Source organism: Cricetulus griseus, assembly GCF_003668045.3.
Source record: "Cricetulus griseus strain 17A/GY chromosome 1 unlocalized genomic scaffold, alternate assembly CriGri-PICRH-1.0 chr1_0, whole genome shotgun sequence".
NCBI lineage: Eukaryota > Metazoa > Chordata > Mammalia > Rodentia > Cricetidae > Cricetulus > Cricetulus griseus.
Window position 1 is genome coordinate 174,006 of NW_023276806.1, and position 24,487 is coordinate 198,492.

Below are 24,487 nucleotides of genomic sequence, written 5' to 3' on the forward strand. Positions count from 1 at the left end.
ATGTTTACCTCCTAATGCCTTGACTTAGTTATGAATGTCCCAAGACACAAGGAAGGCCTGTAGCCAGCATGCACAGTTGGCCCTACCATGTGTGTTTCTGGGCTTCCAAATTCTTCCCAGAGATAAATGTCTCTCAAGTCAAGTTCAATAATAATGATTACACTTTTGTTTGTGTTTTGTTTTTTTGTTTTTTGTTTTTTGTTTTTTGTTGTTGTTGTTTTCAAGACAGAGTCTCACAATGCAGCTCTGCCTGTCCTGGAATTCCCTATCTAGACCAGGCTGGCCTGGAACTCACAGAGATCCATCTGCCTCTGCCTCTCAAGTACTAGGATTAATGGCATGTGTGACTACATCTACAAGACTATATTCTTCATTGAGCATTTACGCATGGTAAAAGTTCCACATGAATTATAATAGTTTAATTATAATGTTCATATAGAAGTAGTACTATTATCTTTATTGTATAGCAAAGACATGGGAGTTTTTAAGACTTACTTGACAAAAGTCAAATAGGAGGCTTGAACACTCCAGCCTGAAAGTATTAAACCCAGGGCTCTGCAGCAATCTCTCAAGAACTCCTACTTCATTAATCTATGGTATTGATTTCACCATAGTTGTGTAGAGACACAAAGAAGAACACACAGTCACTTGGTAGGAAGAATTCAGTCTTACAATATAAATACACAGGGGCAGTTAGAGTTTTTGAAATTATATAATGAAGGACAAGCAAAATGTCATCACATGAAGTGTTAATAAATAATGACTTAGGGAGTGAGTGATTGAATAAATGAAGTTGGGACAGGACCTTAAAAAACCTAGACTGTTAAAGCTCTACCATCATATTATAAAAACTCCGGGACTGTTTATATACTAACCTAAAAATCTGTTTCCTATGTTGGTGATATGCATGCATATGTATACACACACACTGAGGTGTTGAAATACTTAGTTCTAAATAGCATGTCTCTATCAAATCCCTCTGCTCAGAGCCGAGGGAACACTGGGGAAGAGGAGGCAGAAAGAGTTTAAGAACCAGAGGGAATGGAGGACCCCGGGACAAAAAGGCCCTCCAAACTCACATACGAACTCACAGAGACTGAAGCAGCAAGCACAGGCTTTCCATTGAGTGTTTTTACTGGATTCTTGAGTGTGTGAACAAGGGGGTCTCTAATTCTTGTGCCTTCTCTTTGGCTCTTTACTTTATATTACCTACAACTTGTACCAACAGGATTCCTAACTACATTCTAAATATTTATCCTTATACCCACAAATAAGTTTAGTCCTTATCCTTTGTCTTAAGGCAGTCACATTTCATTGTGACTACCTTAAAGTTTCAGAGGTTTAGTCCATTATCATCATGGCAAGAAGAATGGCAACATGCAGACAGACAAAGTGCTGGAGAAGGAACTAAGAGTTCTACATCTTTATTCACAGGCAGCAGCAGAAAGACTGCAACATACTTTCTCCAATAAGGGCACACCTAATAATGCAACTCCCTATGAGCCAAGCACTCAAACACACAAGTCTATGGGAGTCATCCCTATTCAAACCACCACATTTCACTCCCTGACCTCCATAGGCTTGTAGCCATAAAATAATGAAAAATGTATTTAGTTCAACTTCAAAGGTCCTCAAAGTCTATCACAATTTCAACGATGTTTAAAAGTCTAAGGTTCACAGTCTCTTCTGAGATTCATGCAATTTCTTAACTATCCTACAAAATCAAAAATAGATCACATAGTTCCAACATGTAATGGCACAAAATACATATTACAATTCCAAAGAGTAGGAAGGGGAGAATAGTGAGGAAATACTGGACCACAGCAAGATCCAAAACCAGCTAGCCAATCTCCAAACTCTACACCTCAATGTCTGATATCAAAGCACTCTTCTCTTCTCCAACTCCATTCAGCTTTGTTGACTGCAACACACTTTTTTCTCTTGGGCTAGTTCCACTCCTTGTTAGCAGCTTTCCTTGGCAGGTCTTCCACAAGTCAGCATCTCCAACATCTTGGGGTCTCCAAGGCAATGCAGGCATCATTTTCACAGCTTCATGCAATGACTTCCCTAGGCCTCCATTCAGGGACACCCATAACACATGCCTGGCCTCGGTAGCTTTTCTTAGTCCTGGAGGTAGATTCTATAACCCATTTCTTCTATCCTTGACTCTACAGCCAGAACCACATGGCCAAAGCTGCTTGCTGGAGCTGGAATATGGTCCCCTCTTTCAATTATATATTCATTGACTTTCTGTTTTCACATGGTTTCTTTCATTGCCTAAGCTTGGCTGTCCTGAAACTCGATCTGTAGACCAGGATGGCCTCAACTTAGCGATCCACCAGCCTCTGCTTTCTGAGTACTGTGATTAAAAGCATATACCACCACATTTGGACCTAAACTGTTGTTTAATTCCTTTTTACAAGTTGGAAGCTTAGCTATGTGGGATCTTGCCCTGAAGTCACCCATTTATTACATTTCTTTATCAATTTATCTCCTTGGACACAGGATTTAGCTCCATTCCACTTCCTGGCGCCCTCTTTTCTCCCTCAATCTGTACAGTTTGTAGTTTTGCTTTCTTAGCTTCCTCCTTTTCATTATAGATCTTCATTAGAATAACCACTAATACAGATCTTCATTATAGATCTTCATTAGAGTAACCACCAGTAATTACAGCTATTTTGAGATTTCCTCTGCCCATGTAATTAAGTCAAATCTCTTCACTTTAGCTTCAGGCAGACTCTTCAGACAAGGGCAAAAAGCAGCCACATTCTTCACCAAAATATCACAAGAATGATCTCTAACCCACATATTAATATTCTTCTTCTTTGAAGCCTCTTGAGCCAGGCCCCCACAGTTCAAATCATTCTCAGCACACCATCTTCCATGTTCCTACTAGTATGGCCCATTAAGCCCCTGCTTAAAGCATTCCACTGCTTTCCTAATCCAAACTCCCAAAGTCCAGATTCCTCCAGACAAAAGCATGGTCAGGCTTATTATATCAATATCCCAGTCACTGATACCAACTTCTGTCTTAGTTAGGGTTTTATTGCTGTGAAGAGAGACCATGATCACAGCAACTCTTATAATGGAAAATTTTATTGGGGCTGGGTTATAGTTTCGGAGGTTTAGTCCATTATTGTCATGACGATAAACATGGCAGCATAGATGTAGATATGTTGCTGGGGAAGGAGCTGAGAGTTCTACACTTTTATTCATAGGCAGCAGACTGAAATACATTTCCTCCAACAAGACCACACCTACTCCAACAGAGATCACCTCCTGATAGTGCCACTCCCTATAGGCCAAGTATTCAAATACCTGAGTCTATGGGGGCCATACCTATTCAAACCACCACACCCTTCATCACAGAAACTCCTCTTTGCAACAGATGAAGAATATTACAGAAAACCACGACTGTTCAAAATGTAGAGAACAAGAGATCGTATGGTTCCCAGTCCCAACGGATACATCTGCAACACAATTGCAGAAGATGGGACAGAAAGATTGAAAGACCCAGAGGATTAGGATTTTGCTGTGAAATTGCATATCCTGGTAATGTCAAAGAGGCTATACTCATGAAATATCACCAAAATGGCTGCCTAAATGAAATCTGAACAATGAAGGCACCAATAAACTCACTAATATAGAAGAACGGAAAATTATGGAGTCTAATTGTTAGACAAAAAACTATAAGCAACTGGGGAATGCTGAGAGTGGGAGAAATGATCTTCCCCAGGAATGAGCTTTTCAATTGGTTATCCAATACCAAGTTATCAGCCCTGAGATTGTTAGACCTCCGGAAAACTCAGGCCTCCGGGGTCCCAGCCCAGGACCTCGGTCACCCCAATCACCAGGCGGATTTGAAAACTTGCTGCAAACTGCATGGGGCTTTATTGTTGTTTAACGAGCTAACCCTATAGGGTTAGCTCGGGTCTTTCACCCACCCGCCATGGTGGATGGCTAGCAAAGACAGCTCGAAGGGGCTGCATAGAGATCTTGTAGGGCAGCGTAAGGGGAGTGTCTAGGGGTACGCACAGGCTCAGGATTGGTGTGCCTCCAGTCTTGGAGGGCTTGCCCTGCGTTGATTGGTCAATTGGTTGTTATGGCCCATAGGCCCTCCCAGGGTGGTTGCTATGCTCTGCGCGTCATTGCTGTGTACTTGTCCGTAAAGCACACCTAGAGCCGTAAAGCATAGTGCCACCCACTAACTTCTGATTGGTTCCTTGCCATGGGGCAGGCATCTGACCTCTAGTGACTAGGACAAGGTCATGGCAAGCACGTGTTACTGTCATGGCTGCCGAAATGGGGAGCTGGTCCCCTCAAGATCTTATACATGTAGGTATATTATACAGGTTGAGTCAGTTGTATTCATGTATTTACCCAACAACCATTTATAAATAGATTGGAATAAAATTTAGGAACATATTATTATCTTCTAAAATTTCACATAAATTTACCAGGTGCTATGATTTATTTTATTAAATAACTTTAATGTTGAAAATGAAACTGATTATAGGTCAGCCATTTTACACAAAAGCAAGAGTATCAAAATGATTCAGTTTTTCTCACAATCTGATAAACAGATCCATGCTCTAAAAACCCAAGTATTGTACCAAACAATAGCTGCTATGGCAACAAGCTGTTATTCCTAACAATACATCACCTTTTCAGTCAGTTGTAAATATCTCAGCCATAATTCAGTCATGCAAGCAATGTTTAAGTAGCTATAATCAGGATTAGTGTCACTGGTTATTGAAATGTTTCTTAAATACCAAAAGTATTGTCTTAGAGTGGAAAAGGGGCATGCACCTACATCAGTTGTTTGATATCCCTTTTTAATGTCACAGAATAATCTGACCCAAGAGACATTTTAATTCATAGCTTCCTACTTACAAGGCTACAGTTTAATAATTATAAACACAATCACAGTCAGAGAGCTGGTCTATCAAGGTGCTATAGAAAATAATTCATTTGTGCTAGGCTGTCAAAATAGACATTGCTCAGCCAATAATGGAGTTCATAGAAGATAAACTGCATTTACAAAGAAATGAGAAAACATCTGGGAAGGCTCTAGGGCAGTGTAACAACTGGAATGTCTTAAAGAATGACTAGGTTTTCAAAAAGAAGCCTTTCATCTATGGGAGAAAGTGAGAATGGTAAAAGAAGAGGAGATGGGGCTTAAGGTATGGTTCAGTGGTAAACCATTTGTCCAGTATGCATGAGCCCAGGGCTCTATTGCTAGCACTTAAAAAGAAAACAAAAATCAACATGTGCAATGTGTTAATGGAAGCAATTTCTGGACATGTTCACAGAGTATGAGATTGTTTGACAATGCAGGTAATATATGCATGTCAAGTATAAGAAATAAGCTGTGCTGGGTGGCGGTGCAATCCTAGTACTTCATAGTCAGATGGATCTCTTGAGTTCAAGGCCAGCCTGGTCTACAGAGACAATTCCAGGACAGCCAAGGCTACACACACACACACACACACACACACACACACACACACACACACAAAATCTGTCTGGAAAAGCCAAAAATAGAAAAAGAAGAAAGAGAAAGGATGGAGGAAGGAAGGGAGGGAAGGAGAAAAGGAAGCTTCAAAAAAGCTTTAGAACACAATGGAGAGAACTCTGAATTGTCAGGCCTTATTTGTTGGTCATTAAATATGTTCACAAAGAGAAAAGATTAAATGATAAATTTTTTTTGTATGAACTTAATTCCACTACAAAATATAGGAAGAAAGGAAGAAAGAAAGAAAGAAAGAAAGAAAGGAAGGAAGGAAGGAAGAAAATGAGCTGAAATTCAAGAATACAACTTGTATTTTTTATTTTGAAATAATTGCTTATTCTTCAAAATTATTTGGTTAAATAGATATTTTTCATTCAATTTTTGCACATAAAAAGTGGTTCAGAGAAGTTTTATAAGGAAGTTCAGTGACTCAGCAGATAAAAGTACTTGCTGCATGTGATGGTTTGAATGAGAATTGCCAACATAGGCTCATATGTTTGAATGCTTGGTCTCCAGTTAGTGGAATTGTTTGCTAAGGATTAAGAGGTGTGGCCTTGTTGCAATAGATGTAGCTTTGCTAAAGAAGGCATGTCCCTAGGGATGGGCTTTGAGTTTTCAAAAGCCCATGCCAGGCCAGTGTCTCTCCATCTGCCTGCTGTTGGCAGATCAGGATGGATATGAACTTCTAGCTATTGCTTCAGCCCATGTCTGTCTGCTTCCCATCATGATGATCATGGCCTAACTTTCTAAAACTGTAAGCAAAACCTCAATTAAATGGTGTTTTGAGACAGGGTTTCTCTGTGTAGCCCTGGCTGTCCTGGAACTCATTCTGTAGACTAGGCTAGCCTTTATTTCAAGTGATTCATCTGTTTCTGCTTCCTAGATGCTGGAATTAGGGGCTTGTGCAACCATGCCCAACTTAAATGCTTTTACAAAAGAGTTGCCTTAGTCATGATGTCTCTTCACAGCAATAGAACAGTAACTAACACTGCATAAGCCTGATGACTTGAGTTCCAGCCCCAGAACCCCACAGAGGAAGGGGTGAAATGTCACTTAAAAATTGTTCTCTAAACTGGGTGGTGGTGGCACACACTTTTAATTCCAGCACTCAGGAGGCAGAGGCAGGTGGATCTCTGTGAGTTCGAGGCCAGCCTGGTCTACAGAGAAAGTTCCAGGACAGGCTCCAAAGCAATACAGAGAAACCCTGTCTCAAAAAACAAAAAGAAAAAAATTGTTCTCTAACCTCCATAGATGAACTTTGTATGCACATACACATGAGTTTTTAGTTCAGGAACTTAAATCTATCTCAGTAACACTTTCAAGCCCATAGTCATAAGCATTCTACTATACTAACTTACCATCTGGGCATAAACATGAAAACAGGGGACAATGAAATGGACCAATAGGTCTGACTGTGGGCAATCTCACCAGAACCCAAGTGATCTACGTGTCAAATGCATAATATAGATATTTGTCTCAAGGGATTTGGAAAGATTAAATGAGCTGATTCAATGAAGGGTTCACAAAGTGCACAGGAACCAGCAAGCAGCTAATAACTAATCATCATTGACACTCCTAGGAAGGAAATTCCCACAGGTTATCAAAGCAGTTAGGGTACTTACTGATTTGGTTGTTCAGCTTGAAAGCAATGTCTAACTGCAGGATAAACAGCATAAACTGGAACCATGGGCTCATCTCCATAGAAGGGAGGGGAATGTGTACGGAAAACACAATGTCGTTGGCTTCAATTTCCCTTGGAATTGCTTCTTCAATGTCTCGGATCTTGTCACACTTGTTGGGTCCCCAAGGCACCAGCCATCTTGTTTTATGGTGATTCTTACGGACATCCACACATTTTACTGACATGTATGGCACTGCTGTGGTTGGTGCTGGAGCTGAAAAGAGAATGTTTTCCTGTTTTAGAAAAGAGTCCATTGAAGTAGCCACTTCTAGCTAATGACCTTTTCAATTGTGCCTTCCTTCCTGTACAATGCCATCTATAGTTGGGGAGCAATTGTTCTCTTAGTTCCTCTAAATCCATGTGAGGACCCTCGTGTCATCTGCAGAGGGCCAGGAAAGTACCTCCACAAGTCTTCCCATTGTATTTCCAGTTAATTACAATACACACTTGTAAGCAATCAAAATAAGCTATAGCCTCCATTCAAATCTTTGTCACAAAACTTTGTCCCCTGGAGAAGGGGATAGGGTCACCATCCCCTGAGCAAATTGAGAACATGGGAACAGGAGGGAGGGAGCTACGAGAATGAGAAGGGAAGAAAAGGAAGAATGCAGAGGTCATGAGAGAACAGAAAGGTTGAGTCAGGTGTAGATTAGAAGAAAGGATATGTGATAGGTAGGGTTTTAGTTGGGGGGTGGTAGGGGAGGAGGGGAGGGGGAAGGGAACTGGGATTGTCATGTAATTCAATCTTGTTTGTAATTCAAATTTTAAAAAGTAAAAAAAAAAGAGAAATGAAAAAAAAATCTTTGTCACAAAATTCCAATAAGTCAGCCTTAATGCAGAGGGGTGGAGCTTGGTCGTGCCTCAACTTGAAATGCCATGCTTTGTTGACTGCCATGGGAGGCCTTACATTTCTGAGGAGTGTATGAGGGTGGGTAGAATGGAGGTGGGTGGAGAGAACGGGAGGAGAGGAGAGAGCGGAAACTGTGGTTGGTATGTAAAATAAATAAAATTCCAATGTGCCCCAAGAGCTGGGGAACTGATTGAGAAGCACTTCAGTTACCAGTGTCTGAATTCAGATGCCAGGACTGAGACCTGGTTGACAATTTAAGTTTGTTGCATCTGTGCTAGCTTCAGGACCCTCATCTAAGAAACAAGTTGACTATGGAACTATACTGACCTCACAATCCCACTTAGCTTGGTACCTGAAGATGGATATTCAGACTAATACTTCTAAAACAAACTAAAATATTACCCATGTTTATCAAGAGATAAAATAAAATTTGAATGCACTGTTTTGTTACGAAACAATTAATATGACTATAACAGTAAAATTGCAAAACATAATTTGAAATTTATAATATTTGCCTAAAATTCCCCTAGAGGAAAGCAACTACTGTTAAAAAGACATCAAACATTATTTTTCTTTACTTAATATGTAAAGTATTAATATCTATATTAATAGTAAATATTATGTTAATATCTTAATATATTAGTGATAAATGTGTTTTCATGAAGACTAGCCAATAACAAGTAAAAACGCTAGGAACTTCTACACTCAAGAAGCATAAATGAAAGCCCTTGAGTGTAGGGTGTTGACTCCATCAGCATGGTATCTCTGGATTCATGCTATAGAATTTTTTTCTCAAAACTCAAAACCATACAACCACAAATCCTTTGCATAACTAATTTATCTAAAGCCATTTTGTCTAGCATATTATTAGAAATGAGTCGGTCAAACATAGTTTATTTTAGTCAGCTGAACAGTTCCTTGATATTAGAAAGACCAAATGACACATTTAATTGGATCCATTTTAAGGTGGTTGGAAACAAACAGCGAAACAAAAGTCATAAATTCCACTTTAAATAACATAGTCAAACTGACTATTTCTTACAGAAAATACTTCTCTTTTAAAACTTCTCTTCTTCCAAAATGAATCTAACCTTTCTCATTTATTTTCTTCAGTTTGAAAAACAAGTCTTTCACTTCTCAGACAAAAATGAAAATAACTAGCCGAGTTCCTCAGCTGAGATCCAAAACCACATTCCACACGGAATAACAGAGCACTGGACACTAGACAGTACAGAGTCTGTGTTTTCAGTGGCTTGTGTGGGAGACTATATAGCAACCAACCTCGTTTTCATTTTTCTTTTTTTATTAGCACAATGTATCATCCATAAAATAAAATTACCAGGAATATTCACATTTTTAAGAGATCTTGGCAATGGACTTGAAGAAGCTTCAAATGCATATCTTTAGCTAGACCATGAGAATGAGAAATATTTTTATCACTGAAATAAGATAGCTTAAAAAAACATTTAAAACTTAAAAACTGAACATTATTAAACATTTCAACTTTTTCTATTAGGATCCAAAAGGAAAACAATGTTTATACTATTTGAAAAAGTAGATGGCACACTGATATGCAAGCATAGGCACTTAGAGTTCCCTTGGTGATATCTTTACAACTCAGGATGACATCTTACCTGCAGCTAAGAGTGGATACTTGGTGTATACAGCATGTAAAGAAAACAGAAAGCCAAGTGTGCAGCTTGTTCTGGTTGCCTACTATAGAAAGCGTTTTTTAAATGCAGCCAAAATTGTGACTGAAAGAATAATAAAAACAGTATTTGAATAAAACTTAGTTAGAGGGAGCTGAAGAGATGGCTCAGTGGTTAAGGGCACTGGCTGCTCTTCCAGAGGACCTGAGTTCAATTCCCAACAACCACATGGTGGCTCATTACCATCTGTAATGGGATCTGATTACCATATATATATGGTGATCTATATATGGTAAGAGGCAAGAGGATCTCTGAGAATTTCAGGCCAGTCTGGTCTACAAAGTGAGTTCCAGGAGAGCCATACCTATATAATGAGATACCATGGGTATTGGGTTCAAGGCGAGCCTGTTTAAAGAGCAAGTTCCAGGACAGCCAGGGCTTCACAAATAATCCTTGTCGTGGGGTGGGGTATGTATGTATGTATGTATGTATGTATGTATGTATGTATGTTTATTTAGGATTTCATAGTTTCACTTTATTTTTCTCCATCTCTTTCTACTAGAAATATCAGTTTATATTAAAGAGATAACAAACAAAATGATTTAAAATAGGTAACAGAAGCAATAGATGGATAATTCCAGTTCCCAAAGCTTACATATGAACTAAGAAAGTAAAAGGTTCATTATTTGCTTCACCTTAAAATATAGAGAAATATTTTCTTTTCCTTTTTTTTTTTTTCCCCCCGAGACAGGGTTTTTCTGTGGCTTTGGAGGCTGTCCTGGAACTAGCTCTTGTAGACCAGGCTGGTCTTGAACTCACAGAGATCCACCTGCCTCTGCCTCCCAAGTGCTGGGATTAAAGGCGTGCGCCACCAACACCCAGCTGAGAAATATTTTCATTACATGGGTGATAGGCCAAATATAGTGAAACAAGACTATAATTCCTGGAATCAGGAAGCTGGTGACAACCTGTTTGACATAAAAAGACATGTCCTCCTACCCCCCAAAATTTGCTAATAAAGTATGTGCCCAATGAAAACTCATACAATACATACTATGTACCTAGGTTCTCAGTACCAGGCAGTCTAAGCAGAATGGAGGGAAATACAAGGAAAGGAAATTTAGTATCTGAAATGAAAAAAACAAAAACTTAATATCTTTGTGTTATTGACACAACTATAACTTTTATCCAAATGGCCCCAAAGCTTTTGGTTGGCATAACAGAATCCCATCTAAGTTTAGAAGTTGACTTTTAACTTGTCTTACCCATGCTGGCCTTGAACTCATGAAAATCCTCCTGCCTCAAACTTAGAAGTTGATTTTCAATGTAATTCATTGAAACATTCTTCTTGACATTTCCTAAGTTCAAAAACCTTAATTCTTCTTAAAAATAAACATATGAAATAGACTGCACAACCTAAGTAGACAGATAACATTATATGGTTGAATTGTAAGGTCCAAAACAGTTAATAACTCCACAAGCCAATCCTGTACATCAGCCATCCAAGATAAATTCCTTAAAACATTGTTTTCAGGAAATATTTTTAAATATTTTCAGCAAATATTTAAGCATTAATAGCTTCTGTGAATGACCGCTCAAAATGTAAAGCACAGAAAATGTAAATGCTTGTGTTAAACTGATTCAAGATTTAGGAATTAACTAACTCAGTCTATTAGTTCCTTGACTGAGGTTGTTCTGTAGCTATAATGTTCAGACACATGTTTTAACATTGCTATTTACTTTAAAGATGAAATTGCCATGCATTTCAACCATGCTAATTAAGTCTTACCAGATTACTGAACAAGTTATTACTTCGCAATTAAATAACAATTACTTCAAAGTAAAACTGTATCTTCAGAGACTAGACCTAGAGACAGGACTTTAGGAATTACTGTAGTTATGCCCTTGTGAGTGAATTGAGGCACATTTAGTGAGATGCAACTCATTCTTGAAAGCAATTCTTTTGGGGGGGAGTTCAAGACAGGGTTTCTTTTTGTAGTCCTGGCTGTTCCGGAACTCACTGTGTAGACCAGGCTGACCTCAAACTCAGAGCTTGGAGATCTGCCTGCCTCTGCCTCCGAGAGCTGGGATTAAAAGTGTGCTCTATCACCCAGCATTAACAACAATTTCCAATAGCCACTTTCAGTGACTAATCATGCTAACATCTGTTCTAGGAAATGTATTTATTGAATAAAGCAAGAAATCCTCTACACTAAATGACTACCACCAAAACATACAAATTTTATACTCCTTATGCCAACATGTGAATGTTCTCACATGCACCCAAACAGTAACACACCAACACATACCCATGAATACAATACAAAATACAGATGCAAATACACACAAACAGGAATGTATATGCATTCATATGACAATTTTGACACACATGCATTCACACAGCAACACATACACAGACCCCAACACACAGATGTATATACATGTTAACATGTATGCACCCTACATAGCAACAGTCATAGAAACACCAAATATGCAAAGTGAAAGATGAACACAAAAATACACCCCTCAGAAAAGCACACAGATGTATCCACATGATGATACACAGATGAATATAGCAAAACAGATGCACACACTCTATATATCAACACAAAGATACTCATGCATGGCAACATATAGGAATACACACATACGCACAGGGCCACACACAAGTGTACACGGTGAAGGTGAATTAACTGGATTGTTCAACTTCACAGGATCTAGAACCACTTTGAAAATAAATTTCTGGGCGTGTCTATGATGAGTTGTCTCAATTAGGTTAATTAGAGTAGGTAGACCCACTCTAGATGTAGGTGACATCATTCCATGGGTTATTCCTCTCCTCCAATTTCAGAAAAGAAAAGAGTATTCATAACACCAGAGATCATCATCTCTCCCTGCTTCCTGACTGTGGATACAAAGTAAACTGATAACCTGAAGCTTCTGACACCATGATGGACTTACTAAAACTATAAGCCAAAACAAACTCTTCCTTCCTTGCTTTTATCAGGTTGTTATCACAGCAAAAACAAAGGTGGCTAATGTGCACATGTGTATGGCGACAGATGCACATGCACCACACAGGCTAGCAAAACAACCCACATATTAACACACAAATGTACTCACAGAGTAAACTGCACCCCTTACATGGTAACCAGCAGATAAACACACACATAGCAACTTTGTGTAGCAAACACTCACTAAAAATAGTTCACTGTGGTATAAAGCTATGAATGAATGGCACAAACAATTTAACAATATAGTTTTAAAAATTGCAGCAGTTATATATTTCATTTTGGTTCTAAGAAGTTTAAAAAATATTTTATGTTTCCATCTTAAGCAGATGAGTATTTTAAATGGTTGGCCTGTAACCTTAATTGTGGTGCCAAAGATAGAAAAATAGAATTGCTTTATAGATTCCACATGGCAAATAAGCAGCTACACTTGGTTTGCATTAGTTGCTTGGCTTAGATCCTCTGAATTGAGGAGTGTTGGAACCATGGAGAAAATCAAAGTGCCTTGTAAACTGAGCCAAACTCTTACATAGCATGTGAAATACTGTGGTAAACACGAAAATAATTTAGGCTGAAGATTGGTGCCAGTTGTCTTTCTTTTGGGAAAAATAATAAAACACACATAAAAGGTCTTGCAAGTCATTAGACATGCGAATTGGGATAATAACCTAATGACCTAAATTTGGATTAAAAAATGATACTCACCTTTATATCTATCAGCAAAGAAAGCGTGGATCAAGAAGCCTGACAGTACATAAAACCATTAACTCTAAGCTATATTTCTGAAAAAAGTCTGTTATTAAATTACTCCACGATGCTTTTTAAAACAGCAAAAATTAAACACACATGAAATGAGCACAAAAAGGCCTCCACAGAAAGAGCACATGACTCATCTGTTAATGCTCACTGCTCTGCAAACTAGACATCTGAGCTACATTTCCAAGCTTGTGCCAAAAGGTTATGTGGAATTCAGTCAAAATTACCTTTGGGGGAAAAACTGAGTGTCGCCATGTACTACCTTGAGTCGTGATCACAAAACCTAGCATGGGTATGCACCAGTCTTTTGTGTGAGAATCTCTCACAGGTGCCTTGTAAGTCCTCAAAACTGCTTTGGCAGGCTGTGGGTATGAGGGGCAATAAAAGGTAAATACTGGTTCTACTTCTTGAACAAGCAAGCCACAGTACACATTACATTGTAATTTTAGAGTTAGGAAATCCTAAAATTAATTAATCTCTTAAGAGAAACAGCTGCTGTGAAGTACAATTTTCTGATACTGGTTATTTATAACTTATTATCAGGCATCTATTATTTATATATCATAGATGATCTGATTTTATATGTATCATTACCACTAATAAAGATGAATAATAATTAGTATATGAATTTAAATCACTTTCACTTTTGTTTACAGAGTTCCATGCAGAAAAGAAAAATATAAAGCTCCTGAAAATGCATTAGGCTCACCTAAAGCAAATGGACAGTCTCCCATATTTATTGTTTTCTTTTGGGATAGCAGACTGGAAGAGATATGGCTTGGGGTAAAGAACCCAGTGTTGCTATTAGAAGAATATATTTGCAGACTTTGTAGACATGAAAGAAGAATTATAAGTTAGAGACAGGTTGGCTTCAGAGCAACCTAAAGAAGAATTTACTGATAATTCAGGTAAGCATATAATAGCATAGTTTGGCTCAAGAAAGGATGAGTTCTCCATTTACAGTAAATTCAGAAAAAAAAGAAAAAAGAAAACTGGATAAATGACAAAGTCTAAACTAAAACAAAAGTTTCATTTGGTCATACCAAGATGATAAATTCTCCTATGTGTGTATGCATGTGACATGTGAAGAAATGTATAATTTAATGTGCAGTAAAGAGCTGCAGTTTATTGATTTCTCTCCATTTTCTGACGTTTCAATAGACATGTGTAATCAAAGAAACAAAGTATAGCCAAGACTAAGGACAAGCAAGGCCTGTTAAAGACCTATCTAAATTTCAAATTTCAAGACTCATAATTTTTCTGGTTATTCAAAGAAAAGTTGAGCACTTATATTTGTGAATTCCTACAATAAAGCAGAGAGGTAAAATTTAAGGGTGACTTACAGTTTTTGGAATTATTATGTTTTAATCACTATGCAAATTTTAAATATTTTAACACTTTTAAACTTCTAGGTTCTAACTCAAGTGCCATTTCCTTTGCCTAATTTGTTAAATGCTCTGAACCAACATCTAAGGATTTCTCTGATTTCCTTTCAGTAACAGTAAGTAATCATTGTTGCTTCTGTTGTCAGTGTTATCTGGTCTATTTTCATTACAGCATTCTATTGAATATGCGACCTTCTAAACACTAGCAAAGTATAAACTTCTAAAAGGCTGGTTGCATCTTCCCTCTTAGTATCTTAAACATGTAAGTTCTTCAAACTTGAACTGAACTGCAAGTCTTTGTGGAATTATGTTCTAATGAACTGATTGACATTAAGTTATATTTGATTTACCATCAAACTTTTATCAAACTTTGTATGCATCATTGCAAAAATGCCATAACAGATTAATGGTAGTAGGTGTAACACAAAAAAATACTATCGTGCTACAAGTAGGCTTGAAGATTTTATGACATATTTTTATACACATTCTTAAGAATATAATGTATGGGTCTGAGGTGTGGCTCAGTTGATAAAGTGCTTGCTACACAAGCATGAGGACCAGAATTTATATCCCCAGCACTCACATAAAGGCTGTGTATGACAGCATGTGTCTATAATCCCAGCACTAAGGGAGGAAAAGACAGGAGGATCCCAGAGGCTCACTAGTCAACCACTCTAGCCAAAAGAGTAAGCTCCAGGTAGGTTACTGTCTCAAAAAAGAATCTAGGAGAGTAAAAGCAGAAGTCATCTGAAGTTAACCTCTGACCTCCAAACATGCATGCATAAGCAAGCATACCCACAAACAGATACATACAACACATTCATATAAACACACAAATAAAGAACATACACAGAAAATATCACCCATTTTCTTAACAACCTATAAACAACCCTGCCAGATGGAGTCTTTCGGTTTTTATGAGATACAACAAAAAAAAGGGACAGGTAGAAGAAATTGACAAAGGCTATGGAAAGGGTTTATTCAAGGATTGATATCTTGGGGAGATTTTGGAAGAGAGGTTAGGACCAATAAAATGGCTTGGAACAAAAAGAGATTTTTGTATAAGCATTGCTACAGATTTAATGTCCTGTCCATTGTGTGCTGACATTGCAAATCAAGGCAGAACTTATCAGATTATATAAGATTTACCTTTGGCTGTAGACTGTTTTGTTTTGTTTGTGCAAAATAACTACTTAGAAAATAGAAGAGTTGAGTCCAGGACAATTAAAGAAAATAAAAGGTATAAAAAGTATCATGTAAATTCTAAGCATTATTTATTTAATTAGCACACTAGAAGAATCAGCATATTAGTACTATGGGGTTAGACTCCTCTGATGGTGAAATTATGGCTACACTAGATTCATTTTAACATCCTGTTCAAAGTCGGAGCTTATCACCCAGTGCTGTATTGGCTCTGTACCTCTTAGCTTCCTTGACTGCCCTACCCCAGGTTTTCACCTTAACCCTCATTGAGAATTGTTGATTTACCCAATTATTCACTCTTAAAAGGGAAATCTAGGGCTGGAGAGGTGGCTCAGTGTTGTTAGCACCTGTTGCTCTTACAGAGGACCTAGCTTCAGCTCACAGCATGGTGGCTTACAATGCCAATTCCAGGGAATCCAATGCCTTCTTCTGACTTCTATAAGCACCATGCAGGCCTGTGGTACACTTATATGCAAGAGAAACACCCACACTACAAAATAAATAAATAAATCTTAAAAACTAACAACTAATTAAAAAAGAAAAATGTATACTTCATTCAGTCATTCCACAACAACATTCCTTATCATGGAATAACCATGATTCCAAGTTCCCCAAAACTCATACTCATTTTTAATTTTTTTATACACCAGCCTGGGTGCATCCAGTCACCATTTACAAATTACGAAAGACAGCAGCATCTACCCATTTTTACATCATTTATTAAGTGACCCAGATTCCATGAATTTAACAAGAACTATTTTCATTCTTACATAGATGTAAGTAGTAAATACAACTCTTTCTATTCAGAGATGGGTAAATGAAGATCTGAAAACTACTTATCCTATGTCACAGTCAGTATAAGTAATAGCTATACTGGGGATGAACTCAAATCCTTTTGGGCCCACTGGCTCTCCTAATGAGAAAAGTGGACAGAAAGATGCATGAGAAATGTGTGTGCCATAAGTCACTTAAGTTAAAATGGTGAGGTCAGTGTCCAGCTTGCATGAAGTTTTATTCCCAGTATGGAGTGCACCACCATCCACAGGTTTGCTATAAGGATAGCCATAAGTTCACTTGTTAATTATGGATTTCATATTGAAAACAGGAAAACTGTTGATTTCTCTAAGTAAAAACAACAAGCAGCAACTGATTACCAAAGTAGTAGAAGTACATTTAACCTTGACTGGAAATGCAATCACCAGAAAAGCCATAGTGACTGAGCATGGTTAGGAGTCTAACTAAACAAGACAAGGTGTATCTCACTCAGAGAAAAAAAGTCAAAGGAGGGAAACAACAGCCATCTTCAACTATGTGAAATACTACCATGAGATAAACAGGAAATGTGTTCTAGATTACTCCAAATGGAAAATCTAGGATTCATGAGTAGAAATTAAATGTGGTCACAGAAGTACTTTCCACTAAAGGATAAAAAATAATGTTCATCCTTAGCATTGTTTAAACTGTATTGAAAAATTAAGTGGACTAAAGAGCAACAAGTCACCAGAATGTAAAGTCACTATAGGAAGATCTTAGTATAGGTGAGACAGGACTAGACAAATCCTCAGACTCGTCTCAAAATAAAAATCTCTGTTGTTCCAAATAATTAGCAAAACGTGGATTTCCTGTTGAAAAGGGTAGATGGAAAGTAAGGCTAGAGATTTCCACTAAGAAGAAAATACCAGCAATTGTTCACATAAGAGGAAAGGAAGGCTCCAGCCTAGGAGGAAAATACATTAGATGATAAAAGACCCAACAAGAGAAGACATTTGTGAGAGAACATTTTCCATCTGTTCTGAATAGATAATCAATAGATAGGGCAGTTGGGGATTTGAAACAAAATAAAGCCAGAAGGCCAAGGTTTTTTTTTTTTTTTCAGATTTTTTATTTGAATTAGAAACAAGATTGTTTACATGTCAATCCCAGTTCCCTCTCCCTTCCCTCCTCCCCTACCACCTCCCCGTCCCCCCCTCAGCTAAAACCCTACCTAGCACATATCCTTTCTGCTCTCCAGGGAGGGTAAGGCCTTCCATAGGGGGGGCATTGGGCCTAGGCCCACCCCCGTGTGTCTTAGCTCAGGGAGTATCCCTCTTTCTGGAATGGGCTCCCAAAGTCCATACCTATGCTAAGGATAAGGACTGATCTACTACAGGAGGTCCTATATATTTCCGAGGTCTCCTCACTGAAACCCATGTTCCTGGGGTCTAGATCAGTCGCATGCTGGTTTCCCAGCTATCAGTCTGGGGACCAAGAGCTCCCCGTTGTTCAAGTCAGCTGTTTATGTGGGTTTCACCAGCCTGGTCTGGATCCCCTTTGCTCATCACTCGTCCTTCTCTGCAACTAGATTCTTTTCACTGTCTTCAAATATAAGACACTCACATGCCTAGGATTTATGGTCACTTTGCTATTAGGCTTGAAAATTATGTTTCATTTTTAAAAGATAGATAAATGGAGAGTAGCTAGATAACAATAAATAGACAGTACCTTTTTAATACCCGACTGTTGCCTCTCTTTCATCATTCCTTATTTCGTCAATACCAACAACTCATTGTAAAACATCTCACCACTAGACTGATCGGTTGAATGGATATATCAGAGATAAATTCAAAGTTCTCTCTTAAAAACTATCCACACTATAAATTTCCAAGTTTGTCCTCATAAGTACTAGAATATTAACCTGTAGAGCCAACCAGTGGAGGTGCACACCTTTGATCCCAATGCTCGGGAGGCAGAGGTAGGCAGATCTCTGTGAGTTTGAGACAAGCCTGGTCTACAGAATGAGTTCTAGGACAGCCAGGGCTACACACAGGGCTGTCTCAAACAAACAAACAAAACCAAAACCAAAAAAAAAAAAAAACAAACAAACAAACAAAAAAAAACCTGCAGCAAGGAATATACCCTTCCTTGTAAAAAGATACATGTTGAAATAATAACAAGTTTTCGTTAAAAACAACAACAAAACTATACTGATTCACTTTTACCTATGGAATATGAATAATACTAAGAGATTTTCTATTTATCCATATGTAGGGCACTCAGGATATTTAGTCTTAATATCTTTCAGCACCAATTAAGTGAGAACTAAAGATTACTAGCCTTTGATTTCTAAGAAAAGAACTACCAAAAGATAAAGCAAGTTTTCCAAATGTATCCAGTAAATGAGATGATTTGATTCTTCACTCAGTTTTTATCTTAGAGATTTAGTACAAAGTGACTCAAGTCTGGTAAATTCATCAAAATTCCCAAGTCTTACAGATCTTTTTTCCTATTTTTCACCGAACATTAAATTTTACCTTTAAGTATAAGCTGGCCACCATGAAAACCTTGGGCAGGGCCAGCACCATCACTATTAGTTATCTACTTTATCAGTAGAACTTGATTCTGCCTGGGAAATCTTTAACCACTCGATTAGCTATTGCATAGTTGGCTTAACTCAGACGAAACAGTGAACCAAATAGCAGTAGTTTTTAAAAGTGCCTCTCCATTCTGATTACAAATGAAGCATGATTAACGAAGTTCCCTTTGTGTCTAAGCTCTATTCTGAGAGAGAAAGAGTTCACTGCTCCCCAACTCCTTTCTGATTACTGAGTCCTTTCCTACTTGTCTCATCACCCACGCAATGTGTTCACAGCCCACATAAACAATCAAGCCAGTCTGTGGAGAGTTCCTAAAACATTTATGTGGAAAAAACAGACAGAACTAGTAGAACCTCATCTTAACAATGGATGATGGGACATTAGAAGAATTCACAAAGAAAAATACAGACAGAAGCCCTAAGCTGAATGGATTTGCCCACAATGGCCAACACAATGCCAGACCTTAGGGAGACTTGTCAACTTTCTGGTCAATTTGCAGCCACCTCCAGCTTTTGCCCTCCAAACTCTGTTTTTGTAGAAGTATATTTTTGTTGATATTGGTGTCGTTTTGGTTTTTTGAAACAGCATATGTGTGTGTAGCCCTAGACCAGGCTAGTGTGAAACTCAGAGATCTGTGTGATTGTGCCTTCCCCACCCTCCATCCCCAGTGCTGGGAATAAATGCATGTGCCACCACCCCTGGATAGAAGAATTTCTTAAAGAAATACAATGAACAAATTAAGGAAGTTCAAATCAGTGATTTAAGGATACTTCATTTTTTCTAGAACTTAAATGTAAAACCAAGTCAGCCAAAGAATCTAGTTCCAAATAAACATCTCAAAGGGGTTAAGCTATGAATATAAAACACTTAGCACACTGCCTAGAGTGTAAATAGTGCTCAAATAATTTTGCCTGATTATATTCATATTGCTGTGTAGTGCTAACAATATTTTTACAATCACCTCAACTTTTCCACTTACCTAAAATAGTTTTACCTTATCTGTACTTGGGCTCATTGCTAAAAATCAGATACTTCACATACGTTGCTTTGATTTGCAATAGGTTACAAGGTAAAGCAAGGCTAGATCTCACAGTTGACAGTCAGTTGATTCATTGCATAAGATCAGCTTACTACTTCTATATCCTGTGCATTCTTTCCTTAGCATCACAGATGTGCAGATGATCCTGTGATGTTTTCCAAAATTTTGTGAAATGGGAAATATGCCTTAATCATCATCCAAAATAGACCTCTGATCAGTATTTGAGAGGACTGGTTGGTCTTCTGGAAGGCCTGGGTAACAACTGTCCATAAAGCCAGTTCCAGGGGATCCATGCACCTCTTCTGGTTGCCGTAGATACCGGACATGTATATGGTACATATTAGCAATCCAAACACTAATACACATAAAATAAAACTAAATAAATCTAAAAAATGTCTGATTCACAGACAAGCAAAAGACTCAAGATTTACCATACTGTCTTTAACTAAAAATGGGAGGAGATGGGGGGGGTGAAAAGACCAACATATTAGGCTTTGAGGAAAAGTATGCCACTGTTTTAATTGCCAAAGGGAATGTCTTCAAGCAAAGACAAGAGGAAGCATAAAGGACTGGATATACAGAGAAGCAAATGACACTCAAGCCAGACTTCTTCATACTACACATAAGGCTTTTTCTATTTAGTCATTATTAATTTAGAGCATGAATGATATAAGTCTTGTCTTCAATTATGCATATCAAATTGCATTTCAAATAATCACCCAATTTTTGACAACCTATGTCAGATTCCAGTTATTCAATATCTTTTCATCTTGTTTGAAATACGCTTAGAGCTTTTTTTGGTATCTACTGCAACTAACTTAGCCCTTAACAGCAACTTGTTTTATTGGTCTTGTCTTTCTAATCAAATTGAAATTGCTGGAAGACAAGATCTAGGTATACATAATCCTCTGTAGCCCAGAGCTATAACTCAGTTAGAGAACTGTAGTGACATGTGCCAAGTTGGTGCTTATTTTGCCTCATAGTCTCTAGAATGTCTTAAAGAAACCTCCAGAGTCGTCATAAACACTAATGAAATTTCACAGCCATCCCTAGAGATAGTGTTCCATTTGTGTAATCATTAAAAATTCTCTTCTGTCTTCAAAAAGTTCATTTCAGCTGCATGAGACCATCTATGTTTCACATGCATGCAACTCAGAGCATGTGCTAGAATGAGCTTTGTTTCAAAGTCAGAAATTTAGCCAAATTCTAAGAATTATCACTAATGACCTTCACTAGCAACTTGGTGCTAAGCAATGATACCTAAACACAAACACTCACGCGCGCGCGTGCGCGCACGCACACACACACACACACACACACACACACACACACACACACACACAATTTCAAATAGTGTTCTAATTAAAAGTATTGTACCTAACACATTGTTACAGGAGCTCCATTCCAACCAAATGCAATATTTGCAATGTAGCAATGGTTTCCAACAACCTTAACTTTAAATCAGTGATGCAATAAGTACAGTAATCTTTCAGTTGTGAGGGATAAACTATTCAAAGATGCTATATGACTATAGTGGTTCTGGCTACCCCCCCTAGCAAACAGAAGAATTCCAATCTGAGGCAGCCTGCATTACACAGTGAGACTCTGTTAAAGGCAAGGAAGAAAGAGAAGAAGGCAAGAAAATGGGGAAGAAACAAGAGGGAAAGGAGAAAAACCTATCAATCATTTAGTAAGGTTCACATTGAGTGATTGTTAAACGGTCGTTTTGAGAAATAAAACTATGTCAAGAGATTTCATTTCTTTCCATGATTAAACTCCTTATTTCATTAGATTCCAACAAATAACAGGCTTGTGTTTTCTGAGTTCAAACTCAGAAAGGATGAAAAAAAAAAAAAAGATGCTTCTTGGTGGCCTCCACCAAAGTATCAGAATTCACCCTGATTAGTTAATTTTCAGCCATGTACTCATGATAGCTGGATTTGGCTTGGCTACATATCTACCACTGGAACCAAAAGTAAATAATTGCTGAAGCCATGTGGATTGAAAGGCAAAGAAAATACTGCTATCAAAACAAACAGGTTGAACACAGGGCAGTCACCACTCCCAGTGATGGAGTTTTAACTTCTGTTTCTATGGTAAAACACTATGACCAAAAGCAACTGAGGAAAAGAAAGGGTTTAAGTTAGCTCTTAGGTTACAGTCTGTTATTGAAAGAAATCAGTCAAGCATAAATCATGGAATAATGCTGCTTGCTGGCTCACTAGTTTTCTTATACAACCTAGAACCACCTGTTCAGGGAATTGTTCTGCCTACAGTGGACTGGGCCCTCCTTTGTCAATTAACATTTAAGCAAATCCCCCACAGACTCACCCACAAGCCAATCTGATCCAAGTAATTCCTCAATTGAGAATCTCTTCTTGCTGATTCTGTGTTTTTGTGTCAAGTAGAGAGTTGAAGCTAACTAAACTACCCCCAAAAATAAAATAAAATAACAAGAACAAAAAGACATCAAAATAAACAAAACTTCCAATAAATCCTCCTTTTCTTAATCTTTAAGAAATTTCATTCCTGAAATGATAAACTTTGAAAACCCAACATCGAAGGAAAGAAGCAACCAAGCAAATCAAGTCACTAAATAGAAAGATGCTCACCTTCACATTTAACCTTCATGAGGATTATAAAAGAGGAAGATATATTCCGAACACTAACAAAAACTTTAAAATTTTGAGAAACACCCAATATTAGATAAGCATGGAGTTGTTATGCACTCCTAGATTTAACTAGTTGGTTACATGGAGATCATCACTGATTATCAGTCTTTAAAGGTAAATCCATAGACTTGAAACTGCTAATTAAACCATAAAGATATGAATAATAGTTCAACTATAAAGGTTTTCAAAATATTTTATAATAGCTTCTAGTCTGAAACTATTGAGAACTCAAATCAAAGGACACTGAATAATTCAATTGTGATATACTGTGATACATCACACTAACACAGAAATGGCCATCTATTAGCATAGCATAATTAAGAAAAAGGCACATCACAGAAGAGTTAAAATTGTAGGTGACCAAACTTCAGCACAACCTAGTCAACTGCCTTTGCAGTTGAGAGTATTATTTGGCTCCTCCTTTAAAATTTATCAAAGTATCTAAAGAACTAGATTCTGTTTGGGGAAATAGAAAAAAATACCTGTCAACCTGAACAGACTACAGTTTATCAAAATAATACTTAAAGAGAGATCCAACAATTTTTCACTGAAGCAACTATGAGATGGAAAAAGATAGAAAAGAGACAGCATTTATTTCTCCTAGAAGAGAGCTCAGAATTCTACGTTAAAAATACAATTATGCCTTTTTATTCTTATTTGCAAGTTTTAATCACCACAAATCTAGTGCTTTCCCAAACAAAACATGCCATAAACATAGCTCTTTTCTCAATTTTCATGACTTTAAATGTGAAGATCCCTGATGGACTGAACTGTCTTAGAGTGTTAGCAAGATCAAATGAGGTGATTTCTACAAAAGCACTTTGAAAAATGATAAAAGCTGTCTACAAATGTAAGGCATCAGGAATATCAAACGCATCTCCTAGACTTAACATAAACCCCACAAAGCATGATAAAGGTCATGACAAACCTTTGGTTCATGCATTACCTCCATGTTTTTTCCTATTGTCATTTCTGAAATCCAAATGTTTGCTTATAAAATTACCCTGCAGTATAGGGGAAAGCTCTCACTGATTTTAAATTATCTGAAGGGTGATTATAAAATCATAATTCTATAATTTTAAGCAGGTAAATAATGAAATTAATACCAAAGAAAAAACTTACAGATGTGCCTGGCAAACACAACTAAAAGGGCAAAAGCCTACACTATGAATAAACACAGGGCTAATGATTTCCATATTATTTCATTAAAGTTAGTACAATTATAAATTCTGGAAGACATTTTTAAATATGAGCATTCATTAGGATAATGTTAATACTTTACAAGACTCTAATACCTTTGCATTTGAGAAACTACTGCTTTAAAAAAGGTTGTTTCTTGAGAGGACTGTGCTTCTAAATCACAGATTTATAATATT

General features: G+C 37.5%; 1 protein-coding gene across 2 annotated transcripts in view; it reads right to left on the bottom strand.

Annotated features, from left to right (window-relative positions):
• The window catches only part of Wls (Wnt ligand secretion mediator), a 121,084-nt gene that overhangs the window by 82,902 nt on the left and 13,695 nt on the right, over positions 1-24,487 (bottom strand). For both annotated transcript variants that reach the window (XM_027395219.2, XM_027395220.2), the window contains one exon: positions 7,135-7,407. In XM_027395219.2, coding sequence (XP_027251020.1) covers positions 7,135-7,407 — 273 coding nt within the window. The remainder of the gene's footprint in view (positions 1-7,134; positions 7,408-24,487) is intronic.